The sequence below is a fragment of the Microplitis mediator genome, chromosome 4 (assembly GCF_029852145.1).
Source record: "Microplitis mediator isolate UGA2020A chromosome 4, iyMicMedi2.1, whole genome shotgun sequence".
Taxonomy (NCBI): Eukaryota; Metazoa; Arthropoda; class Insecta; order Hymenoptera; family Braconidae; genus Microplitis; species Microplitis mediator.
In genome coordinates, this window is record NC_079972.1 from 13,839,013 (window position 1) to 13,853,652 (window position 14,640).

General features: G+C 31.6%; 1 protein-coding gene across 2 annotated transcripts in view; it reads right to left on the reverse strand.

The window, feature by feature from the left end:
- LOC130666996 (circadian locomoter output cycles protein kaput-like) overlaps window positions 1-14,640 on the reverse strand; it is an 82,188-nt gene extending 67,548 nt beyond the window's left edge. The window contains exon 1 of one of the 2 annotated variants that reach the window (XM_057468349.1): window positions 13,313-14,640. In XM_057468349.1, the coding sequence (XP_057324332.1) occupies window positions 13,313-13,428 (116 nt within the window). In that variant the 5' untranslated portion in view covers window positions 13,429-14,640. The remainder of the gene's footprint in view (window positions 1-13,312) is intronic. The other variant, XM_057468348.1, reaches the window with a different exon arrangement.

Consider the following 14,640-nt stretch of genomic DNA (forward strand, 5'->3'; position numbering starts at 1 on the left):
TTTTGTTTTTTGTAAGTATTACGAATTCAAAAAAAAATTGTAATTAATATAATTTTGACTATTGTTTAAAAAAAATTAAGAATAAAATGAGCTTGCACAAATACGGAAATGGTTCAGTTTTTAAGTGGAACAATATATATATATATATATATATATATATATATATATATATATATATATATATATATATATATATATATATATATATATATAGATATAATATAATAATAGAAAAGAGGGACGTGTGTTATACTTTCGAGGTGGCGTAATATTAGGAAAGAGAAAGCGCGTGGCATAGAGATCTTAAATCACATATATACATGTATGTTATTAATAATATAATATAATAATGAATATAATGTGTAGTGTGTTGCAATAAACACATAATGTGTAACGCGTAACATTGGGTTGGTAACTCCATTGAACAGACTCGCTGTAATAACAGAAAAGGACGTGAGCGAAAATAAATAAAAAGAGAATTATCGGGCACTGAGATGATGAACGAGGATATAGCGAGCAAGCACGATAGGTAATAAGAGATAAAATAAATCTGAAAGGAGGAAAAAGTGATAAAAGAGTTTTAAAAAATTCAAAGTGAAAAAATGTAACATCCTGCCCCGAGGATCCCACGCTCGGGATGTTTCGGCTGCTGTTTCACTTCTGAATCTGAATCTGTTTGCTGGTGATATTTAGGATCTTGGCACGCAAGATCCATCCAGATACTGGGGTATGAAATGAGGATGCTGAGCAACAACTGGAATTACAGATCATTTGTTGGTAATTCGTTGATAAAAATTTTGTTAGCGGTTCGTTTTTGACAATTAAGTAATTTGGTGAGTTGGTAAGTTTTTTTGACAATGAGGGTAACGAGACTCTTGTTAGCTATATTTATTTTTTATTATCGGGTTGTATTGGTGCAGATAAAAAATAAGACAAAAGTTTGAGAGAGTTGGAGAAATAGCAGAGGTGTAATTGTTTGAGTAGATATTAAATTTTTAAGAGAGAGAAATATAAAATAAATGATGGGGAATAAGAGGAGGTGGAAAAATACGTATATTGAGCGAAATGAATTTCTCGGTTGTAACAACAAAAGGCGTTAACCTGGACCAGCTATTTAATTACAGAGCGGCCCTGTTATGTGGTTATACTCGACGCTAAAGAAATTGAGAAATAATAATAATCGTCAGCTGTGTGGTTTAATTTTACCAATACTGACTTCTTACACGCGCAGAATCCAACACCCAGATGACCAATGCATTTATATGTTTTGAGTTTTAAATTTATTTCATTAGTATTTTTAATTAAAAAACTCCATACATATATATTGTTAATAAAATATATATACATAGAATGGAATCCATTTGCATCATGAATGAATATTTACATAAAATGCAAATGTAAATTGCTGTAATAGAAAAGCACAGGGTTCAATAATTGCATTTAAACGCAGTACTCTTTATCGACACTGTACTGAGTGTTCACGTAAATTTGCGTAAGTAATAAATTAACAAAAGCACAAATTTTCAGTACCAAAAATAGGCATTCATTTGTTTTAGCCTATCGGACTTGATTTTACGGTATTTTTGAATTTTTTATTACGGTAATAATACGGTGGGTTTACCACAAAGAAAACTTTTTGGTACACTACCGTAATTTCCCAGTGTTTCGGTGAATTATCGAAAATCGCGGTAGCAGTAAGGAAAATTTTGATAACTCGGTATATTGCCATAATTCACTGTAAATACATTAACCGAAAATATGGTATTTTTTAATTTTGTATTACGGTAATAGAATAGTAGGTTTACCGTGAAAATTTATGTTGGTCAAGTATCTCAATTTTCCGAAATTTTTCGGTATTTCTGATGGTAAATTACCACAAAATACGGTAGCAATACGAAAAACTGCAGTAATTTTGTATATTGCCGTATTCTACTGTACCTTTACCGACAATCCGGTATTTTTTACTTTTTTCTTACGGTAATAGACCGGTCAGTTTACCGCAAAAATTTGTTTCAGCAAAATATTGTACTTTTCCGAAATTTTTCGGTTTTTTTCACGGTAAATTACCGCAAAATACGGTAACAATACGGAAAACTGCAGTACTTTTGTATATTGCCGTATTTTGCTATACATTTACCGACAATACGGTATTTTAAATATTTTATTACGGTAATAGACCGGTCAGTTTACCGTAAAAAATTTATTTCGGTAAAATATCCTACTTTTCTGAAATTTTTCTATGTTTTTCATAGTAAATTACCGCAAAATACGGTAGCAATACGAAAAACTGCAGTAATTATGTATATTGCCGTATTTTAGCGTAAATTTACCGAAAGTACAAAATTTAAGGACCGTCGTGGGGAAAAAATTCAAATAATAAATATTTCATCTTGATAATAAAAGTCCAATTATTTAAAACTCATTGAAGCTTTTCCATACTTCGAATTCTCAAGGTATTCTTCATCCTTACACCCTTCACTTTAATTCGTGTACTCTTTCAATGTATAGACGTAAGTGTAGAGTAACATCGAGCGCAAATTGTAAGCAGGTGAAATAGCTCGCGATAACGAAAGGTAGATGACGTCGATAGGCTACGCTCGTCCTGCGACCTCAGCTACCATGTGAAATAATAATTAACGTACACTGCATCCACATTTGCTCCGATATTAAATGTATGTAATATTGTTAAGATATATATTACGCATACAGAGTAGATATATGTTTATAATGAGAGTATTCCTTCGAACTATATACCTATATATTAATAAAAAAAAATTTAATATTTAAATAAATCAAACATTGACACTAATTGCTGTCATTATTTTTATCCAACACACTTTGATGTAAAACCTATATATATATATATATATATAGGGACATTTTTTATACTTTTTTTGTCGGGACAGGTGTACGACACGTTACTCGGTTTGAAATTCGATAAATGTTGAAAAAGAAAATGAAGATAAATAAAACAAAAGGAATGTAAGAAATGATAAACGTTTCCTTCTATATTTATGTATATAGATATATAGATATAAAAAAATGTACGTATATGTATGTATAGATATATATGTGTGTGTAGATGTAAAGAGGAAGAATCATAGGCTGTATATCAAAGGCGATACGGGGTTGGTCCCCGTGTAGATATAAACCCCGTGACTAGTACCAGGCTGTACTACGCACCCCCAACCACCCTCGCTCGGCAACTATTAGGCTCAACTAAGAAGGGGAATTAGACGGAGATGGTAATAAACTGACAAAGTACTATATCTTTTGAATTATACTTTTCAACAATAAATATTCATAACTCCACTCTAATGACGTAATGACATTTTTAATTTTTTTACTATCTTCCATAATTTGCTACACTGTTAAAAATAATTTGAAAATTACAATACAAAAGGAATTGAATTTTCATAACTAGATATTTGAATTGTATTTTCAATGAAAAAAGCTATAAATTTTATATAATTTTATAATCAAGCTGGTATTCAAAATTAAGAAAAAAAATATGAATTTTAATAAACGTACTTAAAATTTATACTTGATTTTTAAATTTTCAAAACAAGTATTGAAAATTCTAAAACATATATTGAATTTTAAAAATTCTATTTGAAATTTGATAATACTTATTTGAAAATCCAAAGTGTTAATTTGAAAATTCAAAAACGTGTATTTTAAATTATATATGAAATTAGTAATGAAATTTCAAGCACAAATGTATGTGTTTATTGCGTTATATACAATCTTTGCTATACATCTACGATGTCGGAATAAATTTTTAATTATTTTATTTACTGAAAAAAATTAACTCTACATCTGTAATTAATTTGAATGCATAAATAAAATTAATTTATTGATTCCAATGCATAAAAAAATTAATTAATTTTAATGCATAGTAAAAAATTGATTAATTTTTTTTTTCAATGAAAAATTAATATAAATTTATGAGTTGATATGAACGTTTAACTGTGATATCAATGAAAATAAAATTATAATAATTACTGGTTGAAATGTAAGAGAAGTATGCAGAGATTAGAGCAAATAAAGAGTAATTTAATAAATGGTGAAAAATTTTCCAATTATCGTGTCAAGAAAATGTTGATAATGATTTGCTGGTCGTTCTGTTCTGCATCTCGGGTAATATTTAATGGGCTCTCAGGTATCAGCTGTGAAAACGTAATATATAACAACCGAGCGGTATATTCAGAGTATGATTCGAGTGTAATAGTAGACATGGATCATGCCACGTTAGCTGTAATTACAATGTCATTATACTCTCGTTTTTCCCCGGGCTAACTGCATAAACAGATCGGACCAGTTTATTTACATTTATTACCTTTTCGTCATTGTCTTTATCGTTATCTTTATCCTAGTCTCAGTCTCAGTCTCAATCTATTTTTATTTACAATTTACTTTTATTTTTTTTCTAAGGATTTTATTACCGAGAGTGCCACTTTACCGATATCGCTTATCACTTTAATGCCTTATCGACGTTTACTGAATCGATTTAACTGGTGGGTGGACGAGTTTACTCAAGACGCAATTATAATTCAAATTATGATAATGACATTACGGTTAAGGATATTACATTTATATTTAAAAATCACGCGATAACTACCTAAATAAATAAATAAATAAATAGTTCAAATATAAATTATAGTTTAATTATCTCAAATGTATATAAAGAGGCTCTATATTAAAGATATATAATAATAATAATGATAATAAATATAACAAAATTAAATGAACGTCATAATTTGTGGGGATTTTATAATGAGTTTTTAATGAAGATAATCCTGCACCTGAGTTTTTGTTAATCGATTCTTCAAAAGCTGTTCTTTGGTACGCTTATTATTATTATAAACCCATAAAATAAACTCTTTTTACCCTCTCGATTTTTAAAAAAATATTTTAAAAAAAAATTTAATTTTTTTTTATAATTTTTGACTGCTTTCAAAAATAGAAAAATATTTTTTTACTCATTAACAAGCTAAAATTATTGTTATTACTGTTGAGTTACTACCGACAGCTAGTTTTTTTTTAACACTGGGTGCGGCTAATTCGGTTCTTTACTCCTGATGTCATTCCTCGTATTCCCCAGTGGCATCATTTACATTAGTCTGCTATCAGACGAACTAAAACTTGTACAAACACACCTCGGTATTTACAACATTAGCATGTAATTTTTTTTTTTTTTATCAAGTATTTGACTTAAATAATGACAGCTGTCACTGAGGTCAAAGGCGAAAATTATTTACAATTTATAATTATCTTTCGTCGTTACTCATTATAATAAATGACAAATAATTTTATTTAAAAACGGTTTTAAGGTAAATAATTTTTTACCATATTACGTATTTTTTTGCAATTAAGTAAAACAACTTGGCCGTCATTACACTGCCGGGAGCCAAAAGCTGCAGCTTAAATACAGACGCGCGAATTATCATTTACAAGAGCGCTGGGTACGTGCGATTAATCGTTTAGATTATTCAGTCTTTATACTCCATACTATCCCTATATGTTTCATAAATATATACATATATATATATATATATATATATATATATATATATATATATAAATTAGTAAAGAGAGTGTTCATTAAAATCAGATTTACAACCGGATGAATTTTTAGTAAAGTCACAAGTAAGTTTAAAATTAAAAAAAAAAAAAATTTATTTTTTTTTATAATTAAAATAATAACAGTAATATATAAAAAAATTTAAGGATACGAAAAATATGTAAATTATTGTCGATAAGACACGTGGTCAAGAGTAAAGTGACACGCCTCGTATTGCCGCGATAAGCTTTTGCCTGAAACTGCTGGATATTAAGTATCATTAGACGATATTTCGCGAGTAGTTGTCGATTAGAGCTAGAAGAAAAAGCTCATGTTGAGTTTTCAGCGCGAGCGATGTAAAAAGTTTGAGAGAAAAAAAAAATTTTAAAAGAGGAAATAATACGCGAGCGCGAGATCTTGAGGTCAAGTATCCATTTTATGAAATTGACCAGCGGTAACGTGTTTGATCCACCACAGATTTATTATATTTAAAGCTACTGGGCTTCTAGTATACACATTGAGCCATGATACCGTGATCTCGGCTCGCGTGGTTCAGTTACGACCCACCGCCTTATCATTATCGACTGTCGCGATCTTTATCCATTTAATAATCGCGTGCTGGGACAAAAACCCATTGGAAAGGATTAATTTCTTCTTAAAATATTTATTTCCACAATTTTAATCCTTTTTTACTTTTTTTACTTCACCGTAAAAATAAATCAGTGGGATAAAAAAAATGTTTATTTATTTACTTGGCATTTAATTCTGCTCTGTCGTCGGGAGATTTATTTACGAGTGAGCCGGGGGAGTGTCGCAGGTGCCCAAGTTACAATAGTTTGCATATTCATCGAATTCACGCCACTATCGATCTCATATTATCGTGCTTAATTGACTTTGGATTCCCTCATTAGCACTAATGGCTCAATTCTGTCGATACTATCCTCAGCATCCGTGAGAAATGACCAATTTTAAATATAAAATAAAATAAATATATACATTTTCATTTGCATTTTAATTTAAATAAAAAAAAAACTCACTACATTTAAATATATGTTTTAAAAAAAATTTCTCACCGTAACTTGTCCAACAAAATTCTATAAATAATTTATGCACACAATAATTTTTATAAAATAATTAAATGTACATATATTTTTACATACGACCACAGTTATCGATTTACAACCGCAAAAACCAGCCTTATATTATTTTAATCTCATTAATTTTTACTACAATCCGACAGGAGACTTATCCAGGTAATTATTATTTTACTAGTAATAATTTAATTACTATTGAGCAATGAGTTAACTCAAATATATATAATAATGAATAATGTATGGAGAGAATAAAAAGAGATTCGATCAATAAAAAATCCCGAGATTTCCAATTGAAAGGGATATTACGTACTTTTATTATTTTTTTACTCCTTGTTTTCAAGTGCATATCAATACTGAGCACATATATGTACATATATGTTAAGCCAAGGCGCGGTTACCAATTCAACGTTGGCATCGGTTCAAAACGCATGGTTCAGCTGAGCCACAGACGTGTAATCTTCTGAGCTAGCCACTGGGCGGGGTAATGATACGCCCGTGAGCAGACGCAGTGGTGTACCGACTTAAAAGTTGGATACAGGTATCATAAAACTTGAATCATGTGACTCTACTTGCTATACGTGGCCGATCTGATGATGATGATGATAATATTATTCTTACGTACTTAGATATCAGCACAAGAACAGAGAACCCAACAAAATCCCAGTCCATTTATTACTCTATTTATTTTCCTTTGCATCGAATGAAAACGAAACTGCTTGCACTTTCGTTCCATCGGATGTTAATATTACGCAGAAATAAATATTTATTGGCGGAAAAAATTTTTTAAATTATAAATTTAAATCGTACATTTTTTTGGCGCGAAAAAAATTTTTTGAGCTGAGAAAAAATTTCTTGTCGAGTAATTTTTGTGTAGTCCAATGAATTTTTTTGTTTTCAATTTGTAATGCAAAAATTTATTTTATAAATATAGATATTCACAAAACAATCCTGAAGTTAGCAGACAATTAAAAATTTTCGGATTTTTTTTTTTAATAAATCAATTAAAAAAAAAAAAAAAGAAAAAAAATGCACATGTAGAAAATGAAAACAACTACAAGTGCAATTTTTGAAAATATTTTTTTTTTGCAATTTATCGTTTTAAAAAAAAATCAAAAAATTATTAGACGTCAGCTGACTATGATCCGGAAGTTAGCAGACAATTTAAAATTTTTGGATTTTTTTTTTCAACAAATAAATTACAAAAAAAAAAAGTAAAACAATGCACATGTAGAAAATGAAAAAAACTACAAGTGCAATTTTTGAAAATATTTTTTTTTTGCAATTTATCGTTTTAAAAAAAATCAAAAAATTATTAGACGTCAGCTGACTATGATCCGGAAGTTAGCAGACAATTTAAAATTTTTGGATTTTTTTTTTCAACAAATAAATTACAAAAAAAAAAAAAGTAAAAAAATGCACATGTAGAAAATTAAAAATCTACAAGTGCAATTTTTGAAAATATCATTTTTTTGCAATTTATCGTTTAAAAAAAAATCAAAAAATTATTAGACGTCAGCTGACTTCGGTATCATCACAAAACAAAGGATTTCTTGGCGGCAAAAAAAACTTTTTGATTCAAATATATGATGCAAAATATTTCTAACACCAAAAAATACTTTTTTCTATATAAATATATATATTAATTATTATTACCAGTAAATATTATTGTAAATTAAATTTTTATTGTTTAAATAATAAGAAAAATGATAAATTAAATTAGCGATTAAAGTTTACGTGGATGGATGGCTGCTCATGGTGGCAATTTAGCTAATGAGTAGTTGGTTAGATGGTAAGCTGGCTTGCTCAGTTGAATAATCAACCGTATACATATATATATCCAAAAATGATGCTCTTGAGCATCAGACTTATCCGCTTTGCATACGCGGTATTCGATTAAAACTCACGGTGTAGACGCCGTGAATCTCTTCTATATAATCCACATAAATATATCGAATAAGCAACATCACGTGTGCTGCATTACCATCCGTTTTAGTGTCTTATTTTTTGTTCTTTGTTTAATGTTGTTTTTTAAATGATGAAAACTCAAAGATTTATTCCAACATATAGAGAATAACAACAAGCATTGCGGGATCAAGATAATGAGCCACGAGAATTTGGATAGCCTGTGTTTAGCATCAACTCTGATAGCCCTAGGCGTTTTTTTCCTGTTGCACATCACAGACACACACATACGCAACACTCACACTTATTAGTACTGGATTTAAACTTTATTCAAGTTGGATACTTTTTGACGGACTCTATCTTTACGCCGGTTCGGTAAAAGATGCAAATATCCCATGAGCCATGAGAAAGACTCAACCGGACAAATTGGGGGATATAAAAACGTACATGGAATATTTAATCGAGTATTTACAATCGAATTAAATTATTATTCAAATTTTTATAATTTTCGTCGCAATAAAATATGCTAAGCATTTTTTTTATTCATTTTATTGTCTTAAATACTTTTATAAGCGACTGTAGGAGATTCATTTAAATTCACCTGATGCATTAACTGAGCTAGGAAACGAACAAACCGTTAATTAATAAATTTAACGCAGGTTTATTAAATAATTGCGGGATACGCGGTGATATTTATGCCGTATGTAGAGCGAAGAAGAGAGAAACTATTTTTTAGATAAATAAACATTAGATTAGAAATTATTATTTTTTCATATTTTCATTTTGATAAAAATTACGACAAATTGCTACAAATAGAGGCTTTAAAGAAGAAATAATAATCGGGCTGAGAAACAAATGGAGTCGCTAATAACAACAACATTTGAGCTGAGTCGAGTTACTGATGGATGGGAGCCAGAACGGATGCCCTCGAAAAAAATAAAAAAAAAAAAATGATATAAAAAAAATAAAATAACAGAGCAGGGTGACATAATGACAATATATCTGTCTTTGTCAGTATCTATACTCGCCGAGAGCCACCGGAAGCAGCTTGCCCAGGAGTAAGAAAACCGAGTAATATACCCAAGCATTTTATATATATGTTTTACTTGTTCCACTTATTATACTCGTACTCGTACTCGTAAAGTCACTGACATATGTTTACATTATTTGATATGAGCTGAACCTGACCTCACTCACTACTTCAGTACTTTGGTAAAAAAAATTTCTGTCAAATGGAATTCGGTGTGGACGTCAACCGCGAAGAAAAAATTTAATTATTGATGTACCTGAAGATCGGAACCTTTTTTCGCGCAATGGAAATTAAAAAATTTGTGTAATTTTGCTGCTTAAAGGTGACTTTAAGGGCTGCAATTTTCAGCTGACAGTAGATTTTTTATTCTCATTTTCGTTCTGCGAAAAACTTTTGGATCTTCAGGTCCATACTTATTGGAACTGGAGCTAAATATTTTATTTGATTGCGCGGCGTGTCGATTAGAGTTTAAAGTTTTGGAGCAACTGGCGATAAGATAAGAATTGACAGGTAAATATGAAGACAAAGAAGCGGTCGATCTGGTCGGATGACTCGTGAGTATGCAGAGTGGATGCTAAATATACGACGAGGGACAAACAAATAGCGGCTAATAAGCATCTGATGTATGGGCGAATGGAGGGGGTCTGTGATATTATTATATAGAAATATAAATATAAATTCTCTCGCCTGGCTGGTGATGAATGGCGGGATGAATTATTGAATAGTTAAACACCCAGCAGAGGTCCACTGCTGCAGCATTCGAGATACTGTACAGGTCCGCTTGTTTCTCGCGCCTCGTAAATTTTTTATTTTTTTTTATTTTTACATGTATATATAAAACCCTTTTTACTTTGAATAAGACATATCCAGATAATATTTTTTGCTCTATCATTTTATTTTTTAATTCTTCGAATAATATTTTTTATCAATATAATTTATTGTTATTATTATTTTTCAATCCTCGAATAAAATATCTATAAATAAATTATTAAACATAACTGTCTTATTTAAATTCTCTAAAATATTTTATTATAAAAATTTAATCGTTATAAATTTAAATTAACTCGTTTAAAAAAAATAACTACATATTTTTAATTTATCCTAAAATTATTTTATCAATTAAAATATTTTTAAAAATTTATTTAAAACGCGCGCGCAACTTGACGACTATATATATAAAACCCTGACGGGAATCGATACCTCGAACTAGGCGTCGGTACAAAAAACAAGGACCATATTCTCCGCGACTTAATTACTAATTTTTTTTTTTCGAAATGTCATAAATTTAATAAATTTATTCATCACTTCCTCTGCGAACTTTATGTTTCAATAAATATTTTTTGTTTTATTATTTAACGTTTTTTAAAATTCTTTATGGGTTCATCAATAGTATAGAGCCATCTCGGAAACAGGTTCATCACAAAGTCATAAACCAACTTTATGCCCGATAATTACTTAGGACCTAATCATGGACACAATCCGTCGGTTTAAAAAAAATTTTTTTATCTCCGTCATATTGATAATTATTTATTTTATATGGATTTTTAAACTTCATTCTTTATTATTATTACATTCTTCATATATATAAAATATATAAAGTCTTGTCTAGACACTGGACGTTTGTAAAAATTTATTTATAGATAACGCGAAGGTAAATCTCGTAACGAGGGTCTTTTTAACAAAACAAAATTGTCTGGTTCCTGGTGAAAGGATTTTATACATACATATATACATATATATATTACTTTTTAAACCATCATTACTATATATATATATATATTATGAAATATGTCATAAATGAGTTTAATATGACTAGCCATCAAGGTTATTGCTTCTGAAAATCAAAATTTAAAACCGTTGACATTTCAAAACTCTATTATTATATTTTATTATATTATATATAAATATATATGTAAGTATGTGTGTATATATTTATTTTTTATTTTTTAAATACCGCGAGTTCTTTTGTTCGGGAAGAAAAAGGCGGCGGTTGACAGGTTAGAGTTTAAGGATACTTTTATAATCCGCTAAAAGCTGAGAGTCAGTTAGAACACTTTGAGTAAAAAAATAAATAAAAAAGACAGGAGACAAGAGAGAACAAGAGTTGAGATTCGTGTGTACCTTTAATAACAGTAATCCCTTGCTCTTCGTCAGCAATTTGAAACGTTCGCTCGAAAACTCCAAATTATAGAAGCTGCTGTCATTAGTCGAAACTCGTATCGGTCTATCTGCGTTTACGGCCCAACTTTAACGCGTTTCTTATTTTTATTTAAATACTTATTTTTACGAGAGTGTCCTCTATTAATTTCTTATTAATCGCGATTGACTATTAGTTAATTCATAAATTATTTAAGTAGATGAAGGAGAGACTCGAGTTCGGCTTGAGAATTTTGGTTTGGGACTGAGCCAAACCTCGGACGGTGATAACAGTGATTTCATTGAGCCTCGGGCCCATTTACTTTCCGTCAAAATGCTGGTATGGCCCAGGAGAGAAAGATAAATTGAAGGATGCTGGGTTGAAAAATGAGAGAACTAGACCAAAAATGGGGGTCCTGGCAACTGCCTCTGGGTGAATTTTTAACACAGACCCAAAGTATACAGGGTTAAAAATATTTAGTGGCTGGTTGAGAGGAAGCAGTGAGCGAGTGAAGCCTGTTCTGGATTTCACGTCATCATTGAGTATGTGGGGTAAAATTCTCGTTAAAAAGTACGGCAATAAGCCCAAGGAATTCCGAGAGCGATTTGCTGTTTTCGGGGTCCGCTTATTGACAGCGCGGAAAAAAAAGTCTCGACGCGGCCGAGTGTAACAAATAATTTTTTTCCTCTTTTTTTTTAATTGTGTACTTTACCAGCTTAATTAAATCATTCATTTTATTATATATATTTTTTTTTCTAACAAGCTTTCACTCATGTCTGTAAAAAACACTACATAAATACAAGGAGTTTTTATTAACTCGACTCCCGAGCAATTACTATTTAAATACAATTGCAAATGCAGTGATAATTATTTATTTTTTTCACAAACTACTGGTTATCATGAAAAAATATATTTCCCTCGTTGCGCTAATACATAAATGTATATATTTTATTACTTTAATTGCCCGAATAAATTAAAATTAAAATGTGATTAATAACACATTAAAAAAAAAAAATCACTATTTTAAAAGGAGTAAAAATCTAGTGTTTACATTGAAAAGTAATTGAGAGTAATAAGTGGACGAGTGAGAGAGAGAGAGAGTCTGCGACGGCAAATGACAACTGGTTCTTCTGAATCGGCATCATAAAGACGCAGAGCCATCAGTGCATAGTGCAGTCGGGATTATTACTGTCTGCGATATCAGCATTAACATTAAAGACGTATAATACTTGTCTGTATATATCTATAAATATATAGGCTTAATGTTTAATGTCTATCGGTTAGGTTACGATTGGGTTATTATCGCTACCGGTAGGATTTACGACCGATCCACACGACCACTCGCGTATTACCGCGTTAGCGATCGCGCTCTCTAGGTCTCGGGCTCCGATATCCAGCTCGGCGGGATCTCCAGAGCTATTTAAAATTAATAAACCCATTTAAAACTGTCTTATCTTGATTTCAAATATCGGATGCTAGATTGCTAGTAAATTTACTGCCCACTGATCCTCGGCTCCAATAAATTTCCAATAAAACAGATTTTTTTTGGAGTAATCTTGGAAAAAAAAGACTAAGTCTTTACTTACCTTTTGCCGTTCCTTCGTCGTCGCTTGGTGGCGTAAACAGTCCCGAGCTGGCTCATGGTCACGGGGTTGTTTGGGCCCGCGGATGAAGGGGCCGCGGATGCGGAGGTGGGTGTCATTGTTGTGTTGGTGGTGTCAACGATGCCGGACGGGGCCTGGGGGTGAGTTATCGGACTGCTCAGGGTGATTGTCGAGGCTGCTGATGGATAGCATGCCGCTGCCGCCGCAACGTAATCCGTCGGCGTCAGGGACCCGGTAGGTGGCCCGCAGATTCCAATCCCCGGACCACCCCCGACTCCGATTCCACCGACTACACCCCCTACCACCCCCAGCCCCGAAGTGCTTCTGTCCAGCGCGTACACCGTGCGTAGTGTTAGACCCCTGTCTACGCCCGTCGCGCTCTCCGGATCTACGTCATCCTCAGCCACCAGCGAATTTAATCGTCCGACGGTGTGCTGCTGGCTCTGGTAGTACCGGTACTGATCCTGGGGATGATGATTATGGGGCTGCAGCTGCAACGGCTGCAATTTCGTGCTCGGTGACAGTTTTAATTTTTGTTTTAACTTTTTAGTCAAAAAATTCTTTTTTTTTTTATTATTTATTTTTTAACTCTTTTTTATAATTAAGTCATCGGATTTATTTATTTTCACACTCGCGATAAACAATTGATCCTAGATGATACACACTTTTACTGTCACTAGTCACTGTCACGACAAAAAATAAAACACTTGTAGATAAGTCGTTTAGTTAACACAGTCACTGTCCACTTTACTTTAAATACTTTTAATAAAATAAATTACTCATAATAAATTACAATATATTTATCGTAATTATACTCATAAACGTCACTAAAAAATAAATTAAATTCACAAATATTTATCTAACTAAAAATCACAATTTAAAAATAAAACCCAAGTACTCTCATCACGTGTCCACGAAAACTGGTACTCCAAGTCTTGGACTGTCTCCCCTTCCTCAGCATTTAGATAAAACAACTCATCCCTCTTATCACTCACACTCTTAACAAATAATATTGCCGGTAAAATTTCGTCCTCAAAACTCAAACTTTCTCACTCACTCTTTATCTTTCTCTCTCTTTCTTCACTTATCTCATTTAATAAAATAGTTATACAAATAAAATTCACAAACAGCATCTGAAAATGCTCCCACTCCAATTCCTCGTGGTGGTGCTCACGATAACGCGCGTGAACGCGAACGTGACGGTGCTTGTCTTGTAGAAGCGTGTCGTGTACTGGCCCCAACTCACCAGGCATCGGCTGAGGGGACCAAGCGGCATAGATCCGTAGCAGCACTACTACAACCACAACAAC